Genomic DNA, 23,574 nt, shown 5'->3' on the forward strand with positions numbered 1-23,574 from the left:
ATGGCAGATGGACACTTGCTGCAGTCATACTTGAACCTGCACTAGAGATGGCCGTGACTAGGGCTTACCTGACCAGAAAGTTCCACCCTGCTGTAACAGTAACTGTTCAGAAGCATTCCTAGTGGAACTGGCACAACTCTAGTGGGGTGCAGGTACACTAGTGGAGAGGTGATGTGTGCTAATCCCATCATTACTGGGGCATCGACTGCACTACATCGGTTTCTAGAAGGGAGAGCTGGAGCAATCCAAAACCTGTCTTCAGAGATGCCCAGTGATTTAAAGACTTTAGGACACATTAGCTCTGTGTTTGTAAGCTGCAAGTAGTGTGCACTTCAGCACCTCCTAAATTGGTTAAGACAGGTTCTACCTAGTCTTTAATTTGATCTTTCTAGCATGTATTAAAAGCAGTCACACCTTGATTACTTTAGACTCTTCTGACACATTCCTTCCAAAGGATTAGCTAACCTAAGCTGCCTAACCTAAAAAAGTGCTTGGTTTGTGCACATGTGTTTGTATGTGCTTGTGAATTAAGGGAGAGACCCAGGGCTTTTTCTTCTATGGCACTGTTTGATGTTGGGCTGGCACATCTAAAGTGATCTTCCTTTCAGGGGTCACTAATGTTGTATTGGTTTAACCCAGCAATAGATTCCAGCCAGACCCAGATTCTTCCATAGTCAGTTTTCCAGTCTGTCTTTCTGTTACTGTGATTGTAGGCGGGAAGGCAGGCAGGAAGTTGGGGAAGTGGAATAGCAAAGAGTGATATACAAATGTTGGGACACAGCCAAGCTTTAGATTAATACGACGTGACCATCATTTCACCATCCTCTGGTACAGGGAGTTTTTCCTAGCAGTGGAGCAGAGCAGCACGAACAAAGGCTCTAGGGAAAAGAGAGGATCTGGTGGAGGCTTTCTTCTGCATTACACCTCTGGTACCTCAGGTCTTTCACAGCAGGTGAGAATTAGCAATAAATAACCTCTGAGGAGAGAGCAATAGACAAGGGAGAAAGATGCATTTTTAATTGCAGTATGCATGAAGAAGTGTAGTCAATGCAGAGGGAAGCACAGGGAAGCTGTCCAACAACTAGAACTGAAAAGAAGGCAGCTCTTGCCTTAGAAGTAAAGGGTCAGAGAGAATGGTTACTGCAACAGCAGCTTTGATACATAAGGCTTTATTCCACTGGTGGTTTGTGGAAGTGCTTTTTTTACATCATGGAGCATCCCTTGTGTGTAGCTAAACTTGTTGCTTTCCAAAAGCTTTGCAGAGAAGGGCAATCTCTTGCTGTATTATGGGGGACTAGAACACTGAGGTGTGAAGTGAGGAAAAATGTGCTGTTGGTTTTAATGGATTGTGCCCTTTTAACTTCTTGTTGTAGAGATCTCAGGGCTGATTCTGACCTAAGTTACCACAACAGACCTGAACTTCAACCAATAAGGAAGACAGATGAATCCGTGCTTCTATCATCTGATAGGTTTTCCATCCCCTGACAGCACATCACGAAGGAAGGTGGTCACTTGGTGCACAGCCTCTTGGAGCTGTTGAGGGTGATTCTGGCTGTGCAGTGTGTGCAGCAGCATGGAAAGGTCTCTGAGCTATAGGCCAGGTGACTGTTACAGCCCAGCATACCACTATACCAAACCAGAGGGAGAACAGAAAACATATTCCATGCATGGGAACTTACTTAGTATTTAGAAGAACAGAGCAGCTAGTTTGGAATTAGTCCTTCCCTTCCAGATAAAACTTGCTTGCTTTTCCCCAACAGAGATTGAATTCCTCTAGGTTTTGAGTACTTATCTCCTGGTTACATAGCTATACAGGGAAGGTGGTTTGGAAGAGGCATCTTGTGAGAATAGTTTGATGAGAAGAGAGTTTCTTAACCCACCATTGACTGAAATGATGACAGTCAATGGTGGCTTAAGATGAAATTCCAGCATTAGATAGGGACGTGTGCAATTTATATCTCTGCTTTGTTGTGTAATTCTGTGCTACCATGGCACTACTTTCACAAGAGACAGAAAAACCTCTGAATTCCAATGGTGCTCCTTTTCCACTCCACTCCATTGATGCAGAAGGCACTGTTTGTATCAGTGGGATTAAAAAGGGTACAGCCCAGCAGTCCCTGAGAAAGGAGTTTTTCAGAGGCAAATCCCTTTCCAACATCCTCCTTCCCAACCCTCCTCCCCTTAACACCCACCTGAGCACTCCCTGCCTTGCTTTTGCTGCTGGGCTGTCAAAATACCTCTGGTAATGAAGCAGTCTGGCCTGAGGCTACTGTTACCTCCAATGCTGACCCCGCTGAGCAGGACTCAGTGGCTGGCTGTTCACATGCAGCGAGCACACAGCTGGGCCAGACCAGGAATAAAAGACAGGAACAGTGAATCCTGGCTGCTAGACAGCCTTGATGTCCTCTGAGACTGTGGAAGGGACTAAGGAAGGCATGGATCTGGCTGGTTTGGGAGGTGGTGGTGTGGCTCTTTGGTCTCCTTCCCTGTCTTCAGTAGGCTGAGTGATGTCGTAGGGACAGAGTTGTTGCTTTCCATCACTGGTGTGATAGTGTCAGGGTGATTCACTCCCAGTTAAAAGGCTAAGCACCCCTACTTCTTTGGGAGAAACAATGTGATTCAGTGGTTACTACACCAGTTGTTGAAAGACCTGGTTTATTATCTGAGCTCTTCTGGTGTACGGGACACAACTTTGCTGGCATGGTTAGCTTTGGACTGTGAGAAGCTCATGCTACAGACTTGCTATGCCAGGGTCACTAAGACCAGTGCTGTAGATGCATCTGTGCTGACAGAACATTGGATCTGTTCATTTAGCAGAGGATCATCGTGCCAGGTATGCCATCAGTGCTGGAATCCTGCAAAGACAGAAGCTCTGGGTTAGTCTCTAAACTCGGGCTGGTCATTGTACATGTTCCTGGGTGTCTCCTCCCAGCCTGAACCTGTCTTTCCTGTAAAGGGGCAGGGCCTGCATCTGCAATGAGTTTTTAAAACACACAACACAAAGGACCTTTGATCTCAGTTAGAATCGTAGAGGTTTTCTGTCACACATGTAAATAACAAATTACATTTAGAAAGGTTCCCCTGCTTTACCAGAAGAATAATAATGGGGGCATATCCAGCATAAGTAATTTGTTCATGAAAGCAGTGATGGAATAAGGAGGAAAATCCTTATCTGTTAACTTTCAGGCCTGTGCTTGACGCACCATCTCTTCCTGTAAAGTGCTGTACAGCACAGCTAGCTCTTTGCAGTTGCTGACACATTTGACCTGAGAGGAATAAAGGATCCAGATTTTGTTTCAGCTTCAGACTCCTGCTGTCGAAGTCAGACATCCAGATAGAGCTCTTACACAATACAGAGTTCTGTATTGCAGTGGGGAGGGATAGACAGGACTGTCTAGTGCTTGTAAGAGACTGACAGGATCAGCCTGAATCTGTGCCTCTTGAATCCCGCAGGCTTCCCTTCGCTCACTTATATGTGTGCAAGAAACCCTGCCTGGCCCAGGCCATGCACCTCATATTAAGCCACCATCATGAGGTCTTACTCTTCCAGTCCTGGACCTCTGCATAGCTTTAGCGGTAAAAAGCAGCTGGGTTTATATGCAGTGGGAAAGTCCCATAGCAAGTCACCTTTTCCTTTAAAATACAAGGTAAATAACAGTTCTCTAGGTTAGGAAAGGTTTCGTAGAGCTGTTTATTAGGGGAAGATTGAATGGTAATGCAAAGTGCTGTTGATAAATTTGAGTGTGCATCCAAACCACAGAGATCTGAGGAGTCTGGAAGTACCACAGGATTTGTTCCTGGAGGGTGAAGGCTGTTCTTATTCTGCTCTCCTGTGACCCCTCCTGGAGGCAGACTTTGGAGAAGGCTGTGGCCAAGCTCTGTGCTTGGAGGTGAAGTCATCAGAACAGAGGTGGAAGCAGAGCAGTAACTCTTGCGGCTGTATAAAAGCAAGCAAGCTTTGAGAAAAAAATACCCACTCCCCTAAAAAGTGAACACAAATCAGTGCCGTGAAGCCAAGTTACAAAGAAGATGGAGTCAAAAGAGGGCTGAGGTAGTTCTAAGCCTGTAGCAGGTTGCTCAATGCAGTTCTAGGTGTGAAAGTTTGCTGGGACTGTTCTCACTGTACGGCCTTCTGAGCAAGCCTCCATCCAGAATCCTCTGACATGCTCCCACAGAGAAGCCTGTGTCTCCCAGAGCCTCTTCCAAGCATTTTCCTTGGCTCATTAGGTGATAATAGAAAGTGATTTTTCCCCATCATCTTGAGCAATCAGAAGCATTAAGAGCAAGAGCCTAAGCCTGAAAGCCTAAATGAGAGGTTTGATGTGTATGTGTGTCTGCCTCTCTCATTAGAGCAAGAAACAAGGATGGCTCCCAGAGCTTGCATTGCTTGAGAATAAATAGGCAAGAAGGAAGGATCATGGTCAAGTAGTGTCAAGAGAAAACTGTGATTTGGGGCCTAGATTCCATTCCCAGATGTGCAGAACCTCAGAGAGGCAGTTTCCTCTGCCTTTACTGATGTGAAGCAATAGCTCATCCCACAAGCGGTCTGTCCATTAGTGTGCTTTCTGTAGAGAGGGGTACTTGTCACCTGAGAGCTAAGGGGGCAAACCCACCACCTGTAGGATCTCAGCCAAACCTATTCCATGATTCTGTGGCATCTTGGGACAAAGCTAAGAACTTCCTGTTGTTGTGGTGGGAACTTGAAGCCACAGCTCACACAGAACTGTCACTGTTCTGCCACTGTGTAAGACTTGTGGGGCACAGCTCTTGTACTGTCTTTAAGGGGATAAAGGGGATACTTTTATTTCCCTTCCAGGTAGGATCCTTCCTGCAGTTGATCCTGCTGAGCATCCAAAGGTAGGGAACTCCATCTTGTTGATGTGTAACCACCACACAACTTAATTCGGGATCATGTCGTCCTCTCAGGGCACTTTCAGGTGGACTTTGTGCCATGGCTTACAATGGAAAACAAAGTTACACCATTCTCCCAAGTTGTGCTGTATCATTGTATGGGAAGGAAAAGGCTTTGGCCTGCCGCCTTGTGTTTTTTCACATGGGTTGTGCATTGATCAGACAAGGGGAATGGCTTTAACCTGCCCGAGGGGAGACTGAGCTGAGCTCTTAGGCAGAAGCTCTTCCCTGTGAGGGTGCTGAGGCGCTGGCACAGGGTGCCCAGAGCAGCTGTGGCTGCCCCATGCCTGGCAGTGCTCAAGGCCAGGTTGGACACAGGGGCTTGGAGCAAGCTGCTCCAGTGGAAGGGGTCCCTGCCCGGAACTGGGTGAGCTTTAAGTTAAGGCCCCTTTAACACAAACCACTCCCCGATTACTCTCTTCCCTCATGGGACGCTCACCCACCCAGCAGAAAGGCCGCCGGAGCCCCCGAGCCCTCCTCCCCGCTCCGTCGGCTCCCTCCTCGGCGCTGTCCCCGCCGCCCGTCGCTCACCCCCTCGCCCGCCGCTCGTCGCTCGCAAGCGCCTCCGCTCTTTAAATGGGCCAAGTTGGGGAAGCGGCGGCGGCGGCGGCGGGCGGTCGGGTTTGGGCAGTGTCTGAACTACCCGGTGACTTCTGAGCGCCGATCGATAACTGCCTGTGCCGGCGCGGCGGGGCGCTGGGGGCCGGGGGGCAGTGTGCGGCGGTGCCCTTATTGCAGTGCGTGTCGGTGTGTCCGTGCGTGTGCATCGGGATACATCCCTCTGTCCGTCCTGACATACCCGGGTTTAACATGTGCGGGAGTGGGAATTACCCCCGCCCCCCCCAGTGTGCTCGTAGAGCTTCGGTGGGACCGGGAGCGGCTGCACTTTGCAGGTGGAGCAGCGCAGCCCCCGGCAAACTTCCCCGTCCGGCAAACGGGAGAACCGGGACCACCGGGCACCGCCGAGCCGGCTCCGTGTGCTCCCTGCGGCCGGCGGGCGCCGGCGGCGAGGGGCGGGGAGGGGCTGGCGGCGAGGCGGCGGGAGCGCAGCGTTTAATTTTAATTATTGCATATAAATAAATAAACCAGGTGTCAGTTTAAAGGAAGGAAGAAGAAGAAAGGGGGGTGGGGGGGGGGGAGAGGAGGGCGAAAAGGGGGGCTGGGTGGGCGGCGGGGAACCCTCCAGCCTGGTGGAAGGTGGGTCGATGTGGGGGAATCAATAAGCTCTTTTTTTTTTTTTTTTTTTCCTTTTTCTTTTTTTTTTTAAACCAAAATAATGTCTACGGCAGCAGAGACCTCTCCGAGATGTCAGGTATTGGTCCGGAGGGGCTGATCTGCGAGCCACACAGCAGCTCCCGGGTCTACGGTACATTAGCCGCCTCTCCGTGGGAGAGGGATCCCAGACAGCTCCGCTGGGGAGCCAGCCCAGGAGATTTGTTAGCGGGCTGCTCCGGGGGATCCCAGCCACCTCCGGCACCCGGGCGCCAAAGGTGCTTGTGCTGCTGCTGCTGCTGCTGCTGCCGCTGGCGCATTTCATCCCAACTCCAGCCAGAGCGGGGGCAAGTTGAACCGGAGACATTAGAGCCACTGTGCTTCGGAGAGACGGGGGAGCGCGGCAGCACCATGCCTGCGATCAAGAAGGAGCGACTTGACAGGGAGGAGATGGCCCTGGCAGCTTTTAACCAGCCCATGGAAACCTTACCTGACTATCTCGCCCCTCTGGCCGCCGCTGCCATGCCGGTGGTGGCCCCGCACCCGCCGGCTTACGACCAGCTCTTTGCCCCCCGTGCGTACCTGGGCTTCCATGAGACCCACCGCCCCCACCCGCACCACCCGCACCACCCCCACCACCTCCCCGAGGACCTGATGCTGGAGAGGTTTTCCTCCATCCCGGATTTCCAGCCCTTCTTTGACAACGGAGAGCCTTGCATCGAGGTGGAGTGCGGGGAGAACAAGGCGCTGCTCTACATCAATAAGTTGTGCCAGGGGAGCAAAGGACCCTCCATCCGGTACCGGGGAGAGTGGCTCACCCCTAACGAGTTCCAGTTTGTCAGTGGCAGGGAGACAGCCAAGGACTGGAAGCGCAGCATCAGGCACAAAGGTAAAGGCGCTGCTCGGTGTGTGCGGGGCTCCCGGACGCGGCGTCCCCCCCCCCCCCCCGTTCCCTTCTCTCCCTCCAACCCCCGGGCTTCTGAACCGGGAGCCGTGCTCTCACCGCCGCTCACACGGGGAGAGCCGGGACATAAGTTCCCCCTCCGTGCCCCCCCGTCCCCATCACTCCCCCGGGTCCCCTCTCCCGTATCGGCCCGGTACCGGGCTCTCCGCAGTAAGTTTTCCAGGCGACTGGGGAACAGTTCGGGGTTATTTTGGAAGGGGGGGGGGTGGGGATGGGGATGCTCCTGTCCCCCGGAGGGAACTTTGGCCGGTTGGACACGGGGCACAGCGCGCCTGCGGGCGCCGCTCGGCGGGGCGCGGAGCCGCCGGTGCCGGTGGCGGCAGCGGGCAGAGCCTCGGGGAGCGGCCGGGCGAGGACAGGCCCCGGCGGGGCGGCGGGCGGGGCGCGGGGGGGAGGACGAGGGGGGGTGTTCCCCGCAGCTGGGTGGCGGCGGGACCTCCGCGGCGGCTGCTGACGGCTCCGGCCCTGCCTCCATCCATCCCTCCCTCCCTTCCCTCCCTCCTTCCCTCCCCTCCCGCCCGCGGCGCAGCCCGAGCCAGCGCCGCAGTCCCGGCACCCGGAGCTGCCGCTGGTGCTGGCGGCAGGTGGAGAGCGGGGACCCCGGCTGGCCCCGGGGCGGGGGGGGGGGGAGCCGGTGCCGCACGCAATTAGCGGGGCGCGGGGGGTGTCAGCCCGGGGTCCGCGCAGGGAAGGGCAGTAACTTAGTGCCGTTACTCCGCTCTCTGCTGCTCGTTCAGTGCCGGGCTCCCGGGAGATGCCGGTTCCTCCGGGGTGAGTGAGGAGCACCGAGTGACACGCACGGAGCAGCGGGGGGGGAGGCACGGAGCGACGGTTGCGCTGCCCCTCGGCGCTGCGGACGGCGGGGGGGCTGTGGGCGCTGCGGGGGGCAGGCGGCGGTGGGAGGGGTGTTTGCATGGGAGCAGACGCGTGCTGTGCTCCCCCCCTTTCCTAAAGCCGTTTACAAACGCGCTGATCCTCTTTCTTCTTCTCCATCTCTGCATCTAGGGAAAAGTTTGAAGACTCTTATGTCCAAAGGAATCTTACAGGTACATCCTCCAATCTGTGATTGCCCTGGGTGTCGAATTTCGTCTCCAGTGGTAAGATTATTGTTAAACTATGTGCTTTAGTTAAGACATCTCCCCTCTCCTCCGCCTCCTTCCCTTAAAACCCATCCCTTGTGTGATTGTGAAACCGGGATCAATGTGGGCTGGGAGCTGTCAGTCCCTAGTGTGTGCCCTACAAAGAGGAGTTTGCCAACAGAGCAATGTGTGACCTGGAGGATGCAGCACCCGCTACCGTTGTCTGGTGTTCAGGGGCAGCTGCCGACAACTAAAATGATACTTAAAAACCATCCAGCAGCCTCTTCCCCATCACCCCTTCATTTTAGTGGATTGTGCCAAGGTGTGAAGTGGCTGAATAAAGCAAAAGGGAATTATAATAGAGTCAGAACAGCCACAGGTTACCAGCCATTGGTGAATTTCGTTAGGTAAGAGGAACAAGCTTAAACTGAGCACTTGTGACTACTGCAGCATTCATGTCATAGATCAGTTACTGCTTTTACAGATTTGCTCTTCCCAACTTCGGAGTTCCTTGTGGTTTTTGCTGTCTTGCCTTTGCCCTGAGACTTTCAGAATCTCTATAAAGCATCTTCATGAAAAAGATGTTGGTGATACAAATAAAAAGCTACTGAAATTGTAGTAAACTGCAGGCATTAAAATCAGTTCATCAGGTGTAAAAATAGCCATAAATGCAGTGACAGGATGACAGCGCTGTTGGTTTGTGGAACTAAAGCAGCTCTGGGTCTGAAATAACCACCGTGACTTGAAACATTGTGAGTAGCGCTGGGGAACGGCTGCGGCTGGGAAGTTCCATGCTGTTAGCCACTGAAATCAGCCATTTCTTGGGGATCAAATGGGCAATCTCTTCCCACCTGCAGTATCTTTATGATGCTGCATGACAGGATTGTGCATGTAATTCATTCCTGCCTAGTGTCTCTGTGCTGGCATGCTTCTGTGTACAAATACAGTCCTGGCTTCCACGTGTGTGCCTGCATTGACACGGGAAGGGCCTTTGAGCAATAATCAAGTTACATAAATCAATGTGAAGGTGCCACCTGTGTGATGTGAGTCTCCTGTTTGTGTAGCAGTGGTCCATTCCAAAGCAAGTGCTGCCTAGTGAGCTTACGAGGACTTGCTGTGCTGAAGCATCACTGTGGTATTTAAACCCAACAAACCACATAGACCCAATGGACTCATGAGTTGTAAGGCAAGGCACAATGTGGTGTAATGAGCTTTCTCCAGGTTTGGGTTTTGCATGTGGTTTAGTTGCCAGTTGCGTGGATCAGCGGCCGGTGACCAGCTACCTGCAGGCCGCAGTTGCTGGTGGTGTTGGGAAGTTTCTGGCCAGGTGACACGGTCTTTCTGCGTGCTGAGTTGCATTGGGTGGTAGCTGGAATGACACACTGCACTTTCCTCGTGTTTTCAGTAGTCGCACAGGGATGTTGTGCATCTCCAGATGGGAAGGCAGTGTTGTGTGAAGCAAGTGTCTTTAAAAGTGGTTGGGCTGGTTCAGTCTGGAGAAGAGAAGGCTGCTTAAGGGGAGACCTGAGAGCAGCTCCAGTGCCTAAAGGGGCTGCAGGAAACCGGGAGAGAGGGGCTTTGGACAAGGGCCCGTAGGGACAGGCCAAGGGGAATGGCTTGAACCTGCCCGAGGGGAGACTGAGATGAGCTCTTAGGCAGAAGCTCTTCCCTGTGAGGGTGCTGAGGCGCTGGCACAGGGTGCCCAGAGAAGCTGTGGCTGCCCCATGCCTGGCAGTGCTCAAGGCCAGGTTGGACACAGGGGCTTGGAGCAAGCTGCTCCAGTGGAAGGGGTCCATGGCAGGGGTTGGAGCTGGATGAGCTTTATGGTCCCTTCCAACACAAACCAGGCTGGGATTCTATTGATTCTACGAACTGAACAGGACAAGTTCGGATGGAGAAAAAGGGTTTTGGGAAGGGCAAAATAAACCCATCTGGACTTGCCTCCTGCCACATCCCCATCTTAATAAATGAGTTAGAGGAGGGTTGGTATCAGAGTTTGCAGAGCGAGGACAAACACCAGTGAGAGCTTTTATTACATCTCTTGTTTCTGGGTGCTGGCTGCATTTTCTGTGCTGTAGTTAGGACATACACTTGACCAAGGGACGGATCCCCATTTTGAACCCGGAATTCTTTCATGCCTTGTCCCAACTGCTTGGACTACCCATTAAGCAGTTACCCAAGGAAGAGGTTTAAAAACGGAGCACAGTTTATCTCTAGTGTTCGGTGATCACCTCTTCAAGCACCACTGGGATCAAAGGGCTGTTTCCTCTCAAATGTAGAAATATTTCGTCTTTTATAGTGTATTTTATAGGTATATAGAGACCTGCAGTGCCTGGCTCCTGCTCTCCTGTGTTACCACATGGGGGTATGATGCCGGGGAGCTGCTCCTAAATCAGTCCTTGGACAGCGGGAATAGGCCAGGAAAACCGATCCGGGGAGGGAGCCCGAGCGGAACCGTGTGCCCATGTGTGTCCATGTGTGTGTCCCCTCCCGGCTCCCTGCCGCCTGCTCCTGCTCCCCGCAATGAAACCGAGCCCGGCGGGGGGCCCCCCCCCGGGTCCCGGCCCCGTTCCCCCCCACCTCGGCCCCGCCGCCCCCCGCCGCCCCGTCGCAGCTCGTTTGCTGCAGCTGCAGACAGCGGCCGGCGCCGGGCCCAGCTCCGCCACCGACCGCCGGTTTCCTGCAGGCGGAGGGGAGCAGCCGGTCGCGCTGGCGCCTCCTCCCCCGGGCCGGCAGCAGCCATCAATCAGAGGCGGGAGGGATGCGGGGAGGGGGGGGTCCCCGGGAATGGGCGAGCGCCGGAGGCTGCCCCCGGGGCCGCTCTGGGGGCTGGAAGCGTGGCTCAGGGGCCGGCAGGGAAGCGGTGCCTGTGTGTGCTTTGCTGCCTGCTTCCCCTCCCCAGCTCTGCAGAGACCCCGCTGAGCCCTTCAGGAGCGTGGCTGTGCTGCCGGCATCCCTGTCCCCTTGGCTTTGTACCCTCGCCTGTGCTCGAGAGCTCCTCAGCTGTTCTCTCCATCTCCACTTGCAGCCCCACACCACGCTGGGGTTGGAGGTGTCCTCACTGGCACTGGTTATCTTAGCCAGAGGGAAGGAGAAGCCTAAATGGTCTTGAGAACAGCACTAAAATCTTCATTGCTAAAACACAGTCTTAGATTGGCAAAGTCCAGCACCACCTACCCAGTGTAACAGAGGAACAGAATTCCATTCAATGGATATACTAAGGTTGTTTCTCTTACCAGTGTGACGCATACTGTGTTTTTCGTACTAGACATGCTGCCTCTAAAAGTACCTTAGAACCGGGCACTGGCTGCTCCTCATCTTCTTTTCCTATCTTTTCTTGGATGTGGTCTCGGAAAGGTAGCCCATGTTGGAGTGTGAGGGTAGAGAAGGTGAGTTTTCAGAAAGCTGTCATGATATGGCCATGTTCAAACAGAAAACATGACACAGTGACTGGGGCTTTGCCCCATCTCCCTTGTTGCCTGTCACACACAGTGATCCTGCGCAGCTTGGGCACTGGCAGTGGAAATTCATTTCCTTACTGGGGCTGTGTTTTGCTCTTGGTTTTATTTACATGTGCTTCTATTTATCTGATGCTTTTTGCTTCTCGTCGTCATCGTTGTTGTTTTCTTTCGCTGCCCCTGAGGTTAAGGCATTAGTCCAAGGCTTTGTCAAAGCTGGGAAAAGTAACTTCAAAACCTGAATGCCAGCAACCAGCAGGATCTCTGGTATTTAGCCCTAAGAGTGAGCTTTCTCCTGTCTTCCTGTCTCAGAGGGGCAGGGTGGAGGCAGCTCCACATCTACCCTGGAGCACGGGGTTGTGTGACTTGTGCTGTGGGTTCTGCCTGCAGCCACATTGCCTCTACTACCCGGTGATGCCTTCCTGGACATCAGCCTGTTCCATGGCTTTGCCTGGAAAACTGGGCTGGGGGAAGGAAGGGAGCTCTCCGGGCTATGGAGCTGTGGGATCCATCAGAGGCTGGCCCAAAAAGGGGAATCTCACCCTGGACATGTGTCTTTCAAGTGAACTTTCCTATGAGAAGAGCACTCTGCCTGCTGGAAAATGTAGCTGGCTGCCTGTAGAGGCAGGATTAAGCCTGAAATTTTACTTTTAACTGACTAGATTGGATTTAGCTGCTGTAGACTTAAAGAGTGGAGCTGGAGAACCTTGGGGTTTATGTGAAGGGGGTTGTTTTCATAGCTTTGCCTTCGTGTCCCTGGGGGCTGCCTTATGAATGTGGAAAATGCCCCTCTGCAAAGCAGACTTATAAACCTTGTTATCCCCCAAGGTCTTTGGCACAGTCTGTTGATTTTTATTTGTGGTTTCATGCTGATTCGGATTGTTGCTTTTAATCCAGCACAATTTAGGTTGGCTTTTGTTGGAGTGGTTTGAGTTGGTTGGGGTTTTTCTGTTTGTTTGTCAGGGTTTTCTGGTTCTGTTTTGGGTTTTTAATGGATTTCACTCAAGTCATTTTTGGAGCATGTGTGTTGCTTTGCAGGCTTGTAGGTTAAACTTGAATCCTTAACAAAAGTCTATTCAGAATGTGACAGACATCACCTTTATAGAGAAGCTGGAGGTGAGGTATGTTGTGCTCTCAAATGGGGAGAGACTCAGACATCCCATCAGGACTCTGGAGAGAGATGCTGAGCAGGAGCCCACAGCCTCAGCATGCAGGGCTTCTAATCCAAGGGCACATGTATGTCTGCTTCTCTCCCAGGAGCATCCCTAAAATCAACTGCTCTTGGGTCAGCCTGCACTTCACAGGGGAAAACTTGACAGCTTGGAATGGGAATCAGTGTGGCAGTTACTCCTACTGGTCCTCAGACTCGGCTCAGGAACAGGACACACTGCAATAGCATTATGTGCATTGCCAGGGATTGGGAAGATGGGATTGCACCAGTAAAATGAGTAGTTATTATTTTACACAGAGGCAGGACAAACGCGGATCAGTGGCACTGAGAGTGCCAGCACAATACTGAAGGATTTAATTTTGTGGATTATTAAATACCCTCTGGAAAGGAAAATATTAATTGGATTGCGGCCTTGTGAGTGAACGGCAGAGATGTGTAAGCAGCTACGGCTTAGGAAAGTAATGTCATTGTACAGGGGGGTTTAAGGAGTTCCAAGTAGAGGAGGTTTGCTGTGGCGTCAGAGCTGTAGTGGAGATACCTGCTGTTCCAGTGAGCAGTGATGAGGAACTGAATGCAAAAGGTCTTGCGTGATACAAGAGCAGAGGAAGATCCATCTGTGAGTTCAGGTTAGTGTCTGTGAGTAACCAGCCAAGCTGGGCCTCTCTGGAACAGGGTGAAAGAACACTTATGCTGAGGTTGGCATGTGTGAGGGGTTATACCTGGACTGAGCAAATTTCCTCCTGCTGGGATTGCAGGAGGGGTGTCCTCATCCTGCAGCTGTGTGGTGTTGATGCCCTGGAAGAGCCAACACAGGCTGCATCAGGGCAATGGCTTCAACCTGCCCAGAGAAGCTGTGGCTGCCCCATCCCTGGCAGTGCTCAAGGTCAGGGGCTTGGAGCAAGCTGCTCTAGTGGGAGGTATCCCTGCCCATGGCAGGGGGGTGGAACTGCATAAGCTTAATATCCCTTCCAAACCATTCCATGATTCTATGATTCCTGGCACTGTGGCATGGCATTCTCTGACGGGCTCAGCTGTAGGAAGAGTCAGTTTCCAAGCCCTCCTCTCCTGGGTGAGTTTTACACACTAAGTCAGCAGAGGCAGGATGAGCCAGTGCTGCTTGCTGTGGAGTTGCACTGAACTCCATCAGAGCTGGAAAATCATCTGGTCTGAGGAAAGGAAGGGGAAGAAACAGAGTGAAATAAATACATAGAAACTAGGAAAGCAGCATCATCTTGTTAGTGGCGTGCCAAGGGCAGTGTAAAGGTGACATAGGATAAGTAATTTTGCTGTCAAAATTATTTAGAGATGTCATTAAACTGCTTAGGGCTGTCTCTGCTGCTTCAGGGCACAGGCACCTGCTTTTAATTTGCAGTGGTCTATGTCCACACTTGCTGGCCTTATTCAAAGGGATCGGTGCTAATTTGGAGCCTGGTGGCAAATGCCTTTAGTGAACCTGGGATCTAAGTGGCAGAGATGACTATAGGATCAGAATTAACTCCCTCATAAACTGGTTCATTTTGCTTTTCCTGAGGTTTAAAGCCATCACCTGGTTGGAGTTTGCAGAGATGAGGATCCTTTCAGTTTGCTTGTTCTGGTTCACTTACAGGACAGGGGAACAAAGAAGCAGGCCCAGGATGAGATTTAAGGTCCTTTACAACCCACACCATTCTGATTCTGTTTTAACAGAGGGCATGTTAAGCACCTCTGCTTTACTCTCATACTCCTCTTGTGTGAGGGTGAATCTTCTGCATGTACCAGCTCCACTGCTGGAGCAATGCGTTTCCTTCCTTTTATTTTTGGCTCTGTTATTTTAACAAACCAGGGAGAACTGAGAGGAAATGACACATTCCCTTGGGTCATAAATACAATCTGATCGGGGATTTTCTTGTGGCATGTCTGAGGACGGGGAGGGATGGATGGAGGCAATTCCCAAGCATACAAAAAAGGGTTCTTGCTCATATCTTTTGCCTCTAGTCAACGTGGAACTTTCAGCTTTTACCGATTTCACTTTCTTTTGCACATGCTTACACAGTCACAGGGTCTGGGAATACCATCAAGCCTGAATTCGCTCTGTTACTTGTATGAAGATACTCGTGCGCATCAAATCCCTCATTTTAAGATATCAGGGTAGCTTCAGTCCATATACAAAAGTGGCTCTCTTAATCTTTTACATCTTCAGCTAGAAAGAAACTTGCAGCAGCATTTGCCAACAAGCCAGATCACCTTGGTGTAATGTGTATGGATGTCAGTGCAGGCTGTTGTCCTCGTGCCTGCTGCACTGTGTCACATCAGGCTAGGGGCTCACACAACCAGCCTTGCTTTTTTCAGTGGAGCACTTGCCAGGAAAAGGTGTTGTTCATCTGCATGTGTGCTGCTACACATCATGCTAGAGATCATAGAATCACAGGGTGGTTTGGGTTGGAAGGGAGCTTAAAGCTCACCCAGTTCCAACCCCTGCCACGGGCAGGGACCCCTTCCGCTGGACCAGGTTGCTCCAAGCCCCTGTGTCCAGCCTGGCCTTGAGCACTGCCAGGGATGGGGCAGCCACAGCTTCTCTGGGCACCCTGTGCCAGCGCCTCAGCACCCTCACAGGGAAGAGCTTGTGCCTAAGAGCTTAGCTCGGTCTCCCCTGTGGCAGTTTAAAGCTGTGCCTCAGTACAGATTGAGGGCTGCGGGCGAGTTGTGCACTGATGCCCACTCGCATAAAAAAGCCTGAGCCTTGATGTAGCCTTCTGTTTTATCATATTCTAAAATGGAAGAAAACAAACCAAACCCAAGAAACTTCATGGTAAGATTTAATCAGCTCAGAGTAACGGTCTTAAGACGCAAGGCAATGGGCAGTATGTGGGATTTCGTGCTGATAGGAAGGTAGAACTTTTCTGAATGGATTCCAGAGAATGAAGAAGCAGGAAAACTTGAGAGGTTTTGGTGACAGAAGAGACACTTGACAGCCCTTTGGTCTAGAAAACGCATCTTCTGAACTATTTCTCCTGCAACCAAGTGGTGTGTTTGCTTGTGTAGGTTCCCAGTTTTGTGCTGGGAAGTGTGATTGCTTCAGGGAATTCAGAAAGCAGCTCCAGGATTATAAATGGGTTCAGTTAACTTGGGCCTCTCCATCACCACGGCTTCTTAGTGGAAAACTTTCCTCTTGCTTCTGAAGGCAAGCAGATTGCTTTACCAGGCTGGCTTCCTGCCTCTGAGTGTCTTACCCTTAGGAGCTTGTATTTATCACCAAGTCTCTGGGGCCTTGATAATTCAGAGTTATGAGTAGATTCCACTCCAGTGGTAGCTGCTGTTCTGCCTATCTCTACCCATCAAATTGCACAAACTCCCTTGCAACCCCATCCTTTCTTTTTAGCTGGAGATGAATGTGATCCGTGGTACTCGGCCCTGTTGAGGCTGCTTTTGCTGGGTTGCCAGGGCAACGGGAGATGGCCCCTGCAGACAGGAAAGGGCAAGCATTCCTTCTGCTCCAGTCTGGAGCATCCGTGATTGAATGAGATTAGATGGAATTAGATAATCCTGAAATTCACAGTGATTTGATGCCAGACCTTTATTAAATAAGTAAAAGGACCAGCCCTTACAGTAAAACTGAATTCTTTTAGATCAATAACTTTTCCCACCGTTCGCCACAGCTGCAATTCTTGAGATCTCTTTTTCTGTGACATGGGCTGAACCACACAAACATGGGCCTTTTTAGTTTGTTTTCTACTCCCCAGAGGGACTATGATATCAATTCCTCTTTTATTTCCCCCTTGTGATTCACCCACTTAACCATAAAGCACACTGACAAAGGAAGGCTCTACAGCAGTGATGGTTCAATGAGCTGGAGTTTACAGTAGTAGTGTTGCTTAAAAATTGTACAGCATTACTGTTAAGTATTATAGGGTTTAGGGTGAGTTTAAATCAAAGAAAGAAAGGAAATAAGTTGTATATTGTGAATCACAGAATCACAGAATCCCAAGGGTTGGAAGGGACCTAAAAAGATCATCTAGTCCAACCCCCCTGCAAGAGCAGGGTAACCTACAGTACATCACACAGGAACTTGTCCAGGCGGGCCTTGAATATCTCCAGTGTAGGAGACTCCACAACCCCCCTGGGCAACCTGTTCCAGTGCTCTGTCACTCTTACAGTAAAGAAGTTCTTCCTGATGTTAACGTGGAACTTCCTATGCTCCAGTTTACACCCATTGCCCCTTGTCCTATCACTGGATATCACTGAAAAAAGCCTAGCTCCATCATCCTGACACCCACCCTTTACATATTTGTAAACATTGATGAGGTCACCCCTCAGTCTCCTCTTCTCCAAGCTAAAGAGACCCAGCTCCCTCAGCCTCTCCTCATAAGGGAGATGTTCCACTCCCTTAATCATCTTTGTGGCTCTGCGCTGGACTCCTTCCAGCAATTCCCTGTCCTTCTTGAACAGAGGGGCCCAGAACTGGACGCAATATTCCAGATGCGGCCTCACCAAGGTTGAGTAGAGGGGTTGGTAGTTGTGTGTGTTCAGTGCCTAAAACTGTTGGGACCTCATCCATGCCTGCCATGTTCCTGTTTAGCTGCAATAGAATCGATTGATAATATCCTGTCGTGATGTAAAGTAAATGTGGGTTTAAACGAGCATGGCAGTGTGAGTGCAGGGTTGGACTTTGATCACCCTCAGTCTAGATTTACATCGGGTGAACTCTGCTGACTTCTTTTTCATCCTTAGACTACCATGGCTTGCATCAAATGTAGTGTGCATCCGGGGACACCAGCAAAGTGTGTTCTGGTCCTCCAGCAGCTTTGTTTCTTATCAGCCTAAATGGGCTCTCTCAGAGCAGAGGGCTGATGGTTTGATTTATTGGGTGGTGCTGCTGCTCCAGACAGCACTGCTGAGGTTTTTGGAGGCCCAATGGACAGGACATGATCTCAAAGCAGTCAAGAAGCAGAATGAGAAGGGCAGCCTGCATCCTCCTTACAAGGATGCTTTTAATTGTGACTGAAAATGTAATACATTTGGTCTGGGTTTTTTAATGATTCCTTAAAATGTTTTTGGCTTGAAATTCCTGAGCTGGTAATTCAGGGCTGGAAGTCTATGGAGCTGCACTTGCCTGCATCAGCAGTGTGGATCTGGTCTTTTGAAGTCTCACCTTGCTGTGATGGATTTGCCAGAAGTAAGTGCAGTAATTCTATGAGGCTGGGAAGCATTTCTCTCCCCTGGTGTGTGCAGAGGGCAGAAATCATCCTTGCTTTGAGAGGATTTAGTTCCCTTGTTGATGACTTTGCTGTTGTCTTTAAATCCTTATAGAATGTAAAACCCAGTAAGTTTAAAGGGTATTTGAGCCTCTATGCTCTATAAGTTGCTGAGCTTTTCCTTTAGCAGTGTGATCCTGAAATACTTATATCTTGAGAGCAATTTTGTTGTTGTGATGGGACTCCTAAAACCCTGGACTGCTCATCCCACCAGTCTAGGAACAAGAAGGCTCTTAAAACCCTGGACTGCTCACCCCACCAATCTAGGAACAACAAGGCTCTTAAAACCCTGGACTGCTCATCCCACCAATCTAGGAACATGAGGGAAAACGAGTTTTTCCCTTCATATCACAGGGAAATAGAGAGGGAAGGACAGAGCTTGAGAAATGTTTGTGTTTGGGTACTGTATCTTAAGGCTAAGCTCTCTCTTGATCTGTACCATGTGTAATTCCACCCTCACTGACAGAGAGACAGGATGCATTGATGGGAGAGTAGTTTTGCATGGTCCATAAGGATGCACCCTGCCTTTATCCAGGATTCATGTGCGCTGAGAAGATCAGTTGAGTGATGAAGTAACAAATCCCACTAGGGAAGCAAAGCCAGGACTATTCCAAAGTACAGAAAAAGCTGGATTCAGGACTTTACCCTGCAGGAGAAGCAAAGCAAGTTTCTTACCTGTCCTGCTCTTCACTGGCTGTGCCTGCTTTGGGAAACAAGGCCCCAGGTATACCTGCAGTATGTAAAGCAGAGAGGCTGCTGCTGTATCACATCCAGCGTAGCTACTGATAGAGCAGGAACTCCTGTATGAAAGGAAGTGACCCAGTGTTCATACTTGTTGCAGGTGGCAGCTCCAAGTGGGACAATCCTACTCGGTTGCCCAGAGATCTGCTCCACATGTTCATGATGTGAACATGGGCTCACACGTGCCCCCTGTCCAGCTTTGGGGGGATCCACATTGTCAGCCAGGCAAGAATCTGACTTCCTAACTTCAGTAGTGGTATAGTAAAGACCACACAGGAGTTCGGTACGTAATAAAAGGCTAGGTATCAGTTGTTTCAGTGGTTTCCCATGTTTGGAGCCCAGCCTCCACCTGGGGAGGTCTTTTGGCACTGACAAGGAAAACCAATTGGAAACATACACAGTGCAGAATTCTTTGTGGTGAGGATTGCACTCCAGCTTGAAGTTGCTGGGATGTTTTAAGTTGTATTCCAGAGAAGTTGCCCTTAATTTTTTTGGATCTCTTTTCCTGTCGTTTCACTGATTCCTTTCCTAAAGGCTTGTTTTCTCTCTGGATGAAGCTGGCTGACACCAAAGAGCACAATGAACTTGGGGCTCTCTTGTGGATTGGCATTGGGGAGCATATCAGATGGCTGCTAGCCCTGTGCTTCAGTGGCAAAGCACAGGGCACTTGGAGGGAAGGATTTTGCTTTGGCTGGTTGCCATTTATTACCACTGAATATCCCACCCAATGTAAGGCATCAGGTTTAGAGATGTCGGTTGGCAGCATGTTCCTACAGACAGAGAGGCATCCAGAGCCAAAGCCAGAGCTATGCAAACTCATTGTTTCAGCACGGAAACCTGATTTGTAACTTCGGAATCAAACCCATAGCCTGCACTTCAGGATAATCATCCTGAATACACTGGCTCTGCTCCCTTGCGGAGTGGAGTAGTGAATACTCCGGGCTGGCAGCCTGGTGTCTGGGCCTCTCCCTGTTCCTTTCTGAGGATATCCCACATAGCTTTCTCCAGACTTTGTTTTCAAATGCAGCTTCTTACCCTGGGACGTTGAACTTGGCTTACCCAGAAACGTGTTTTCTCCGGGTCCATGTGCCTTATACTCCCTTTCCTATCAGGAATCTGTGCATTGTTTGGTACCCTCGCATGGCCTTGAAATGCAGGCACTCTATCATCTTCCTGCTCTGGTTAGTACTCTGGCATTTATACCCACATTATTGATATGGCAAGGGCATTGCCCATGATAAACCTCTTCACCCAGTTCCCACCCTGACCCTTGGGTGCTTTTCAATCACTTCTTCCTGGGATAATATTCCCTGCCTTTAAAATGCCAACTTTCACCACTGGCCCACCCTGTGTTGGGATTTCATTACTTGTCATTAACTCTCATATTCTCTGTGTTAACCATTGGTGATGGCTCTTGGTGTTCTTCCATGTCATCAGTAAAAATACTAGAGAGAATCAGTTCCATGTTTGTATTCCAAGGTCTTTTAATCACCTTGTAATCCATCTAGTTTGTGCCGTGGTGACTTGTCCTGCTCCAGTTTCTCATTCAGAAAGTTGGGTGCTGTAAGATCAAATAACTTCAGAAATCTGAGCCCATCACCCTGGCACTATTGTCTCAGCAGAAAAAGATATATTAGTTTAACATCTTTTCCATTAACAAGCTTTAATTTGCATAACTTATATCACCCTCCTTTAATTCATTATTACTTGTCTGGTTTCCTCTATTTCATTGTTTCTCCTGGGGGTTATAAAATTACTTGGATTATTCTGCTTATGCTTACACTTTGTGAAATAGGGGCACAGGGCTGTGTTTTCCCATTTACCTTGGATTTCCTCCTTGTTCTGAGCCTCATTAAAAATCTGAGCATCTGAAGAGCTTCTCTGCTCACTGTTTGGAAACTCTCTGAGAGCAAGTTACCTAAATCTGCTGAGTTAAACCTATCTAGCTGTGGAAGTTCCTGTTTGGAAACCTAATTCATTGCTGGAATGAGAAGTATTCCATTTCTGTTCTCCCAGTGCAGAAACCAGATACTTACTGGGCATTCTTCTTATGGTACAGGGTGCCCAGAGGAGCTGTGGCTGCCCCATCCCTGGCAGTGCTCAAGGCCAGGTTGGACACAGGGGCTTGGAGCAAGCTGCTCCAGTGGAAGGGGTCCCTGCCCGTGGCAGGGGCTGGAGCTGGGTGAGCTTTATGGTCCCTTCCAACCCAAACCAGTCTGAGATTCTGTTGATTCCCATCTAGTAATGGACTGGAACCATTGTTACCTCCTGTCCTTCTAAGCCACTGTTTACAAAGCAGTTGGGAGTTCTCCCCTGAATAAAGGGATCATTAAAATCACACGTGCAGTTATTGAAGATTAAAATCTTCCTAAGGGGTGGGGAAGGACAGGCCCTCACCACTACAAAGGCCTTCACCCCAGATTCTGCTGATGAAATGTCCAGCTGTCTTCAAGTCTGTTACTCCTTAGTATTTGCTTTATGTCTCCAGTGGGACTTCTGCCTTTTTGCCTGCTCGTGTTCAGTGCTGGTTTAATCGGGAACCTGGCGTGGATCAGCTGGTGGTGCATTAGGCCTCTGTGAAGATGTTTTCTCTTCGTCGTCTCACTGTGGTATGTGCTGCTTGCCAGCCTGAGTGCTTACAGCTTGCGGGTTCAGGTAATGAATAGATGTGTTGGGCTTCAAAAACCAACCTCTGTGGCTTTCATATGGAAGCCAAGGCTTTTCCCCCCACCTAGATGCTATTCCAGCTTGTGTGGCTGCTTTTGTTTTCTCCTGATCCCTCAGCCAAGTCTCACTGTCTCCTGCCAGGTTATGAAGCAAGGGGGTGTTTGAGTTCTCTAAAGAAGTGATCATGGTGTGTTCTGTCAAAGCTTGCAACTCCTTAAACAATCACATCTACCTTCCTTCCGTGTTTGCTCTAAATGATCTTGGAAAGGTGTCGGGACAGGATTGTATGTGCGACAGCAAAGGTGGGGATGTGCTACATCTGGACCTCACAACTTCACTGCTTGCTGAAGCAACCATCAGGAAATACCCTGTCCTCCACCTACCTCTCCACAGGACTTGTGTTTGTACAGAGAAGCATCCCTGACACTGGCTTGCATGAAGATGCTGTGCTGTTAGCCTTGGCTGGCGTGAAACATCTTGATATCTCACGAGCTGTGAAACTTGACATATGCTAAGGCAGTAACACAGGAAGAGAATCTTTCCTCAAAGCTTCCCTGGAATGTTCTGACAGTATTTAATCTGTCAGGGTCTACTATGCCATTCACATTGATCCCAGTAGGCCAACGAGTTGGAATCAATAATATCCTTGATCAGCAAATAATTCCACCTTGATCAGAGAATCCTGGTAATTAGAGCTAAAAAAGACATGGGACATCACTCAGGCAGCTCCACAGAGTGCATGAAACGTGCTGGCATTTAGGTGGGTGTTTCTTGGGGGCTTTTTTGGCTGCTCTTGCAGGATCATGTCACCTAAACTGTGCTTTTGGAGGAGGGCGGGTTTATTATTATAGCCAGAAAGAGACCAGTATGAGGTGCTGCATCCTTCAGTATGGAACTCCCTGTTTGAAAAATGGAAGAGATGAGGGAGAAGTGGGGCATGAGGGGAGGAAATGACCCCTTGTTATCATCTAGGAGAGCTGGAAATGGAGTTCAGCCCCTTTTAGGGGGCTCCATTCCCTTTTAGTAGATACCCTGTTTACCTTCAGACCTCTCTTGTGTCAGCCCCCCTCTGCTTCCCCTACTAAAGGCATTATTCCTAGGGAGCAGAAGGGATGCTCAGTCTTCATGGCTCACTCAAGCAGTACCTGTCAGCTGAGACTGACCAAAGAGAGAGGCCGTGCTGTGGCAGCACTTTTGGTGTGATTCCAAAGGACCTGAATCAAGATCAAGCCACCAACCTGACTCCTACTTGGGAGTTACCCTATCAGGGGTAAGCAGGTAGGGTTTGGCTGTAGATACTGAGGCAGACAGAAGTGGCTTCCCCTTTTCTTCTTTAATGGATGCCCTCCTGTCTCCTGGAGTTTGGAATTTGCGTAACTGGAACAACTTGTTTGGAATGAAATCACATCCCTGGGATTTAGCAGAGCAGCATTCGGTGCATGGCTCAGAAGGAGAAGGTGGCAGAGGAAGATGCTTTCTACTATACAGCTCTCCCATAGTAATTGAGGGTGGTTTTGTTCTGTGGCATGAACTAGAGCAGCTTAGGACTGGCTGAAGGTTTAAATGGATTCTGAGTGAATGCACTGGAGTGAATGTTGCCCTGGAAGAGTCGGTCATCACCATGCCGAGCACATACGTGTGGTGTGTTACGTACCCGTTACATTAGGTGAGAGTAGGTAGATGTCATCTGCACAAAGCCAGCAACAGTTTCTCATTACAGACCTTAGAAGATGAGGAAATAAAGCTCAGTTTTCAGTTCTTTGTGCCTGTGTGAACCCATCAAACATGAATATGGCTGCTTGCCTACGAGCAGATTAGGGCTTTATTGCTTTTGCCACCTCTGCGATGCTATAAGGCCCGGCTGCACTATATATAGCACAATAAATCTGGTTTATATCAGTGTGAACTTTGAGAGATTTTATTAATATCACGCTCTTGATTTGAATATTTAAATATGCATGGCACATACAGAACTACTATTTAGCTTGTGCTTGTTTTAGTTAATTCTTTTGGATTTATAGAACACCCGTCATTTGCTTGTAAGTGCTGTGCAATTAATTAGAAATACAGTCAGAAATTCCAGCCTGCCTTTCTGGCCCATATAGATTATCCCTCTCCCTGGAATTCGTGGCTTATCCAT

General features: G+C 49.9%; 1 protein-coding gene and 1 long non-coding RNA gene across 3 annotated transcripts in view; one reads left to right on the forward strand and one right to left on the reverse strand.

Moving 5' to 3' along the window:
- Positions 1–2,638: 2,638 nt before the first annotated feature.
- Positions 2,639–7,062, reverse strand: LOC136022828 (uncharacterized). 2 transcript variants are annotated; one of them, XR_010616342.1, is made up of 2 exons: positions 6,775–7,062; positions 2,639–2,855 (listed from the first exon to the last, which is right to left on the reverse strand). It is a non-coding gene; the product is annotated as an uncharacterized LOC136022828 (long non-coding RNA). The 2 variants fall into 2 exon arrangements; XR_010616341.1 differs by lacking the exon at positions 2,639–2,855 and adding an exon at positions 3,668–3,937.
- The window catches only part of SAMD11 (sterile alpha motif domain containing 11), a 109,306-nt gene continuing 90,548 nt past the window's right edge, over positions 4,817–23,574 (forward strand). The window contains exons 1-3 of the mRNA XM_065696615.1: positions 4,817–4,857; positions 6,201–7,012; positions 8,093–8,184. Of these exons, the coding sequence (XP_065552687.1) occupies positions 6,217–7,012; positions 8,093–8,184 (888 nt within the window). The 5' untranslated portion in view covers positions 4,817–4,857; positions 6,201–6,216. The remainder of the gene's footprint in view (positions 4,858–6,200; positions 7,013–8,092; positions 8,185–23,574) is intronic.

This window comes from Lathamus discolor, chromosome 16 (assembly GCF_037157495.1).
Source record: "Lathamus discolor isolate bLatDis1 chromosome 16, bLatDis1.hap1, whole genome shotgun sequence".
In the NCBI taxonomy this organism is placed as follows: domain Eukaryota; kingdom Metazoa; phylum Chordata; class Aves; order Psittaciformes; family Psittacidae; genus Lathamus; species Lathamus discolor.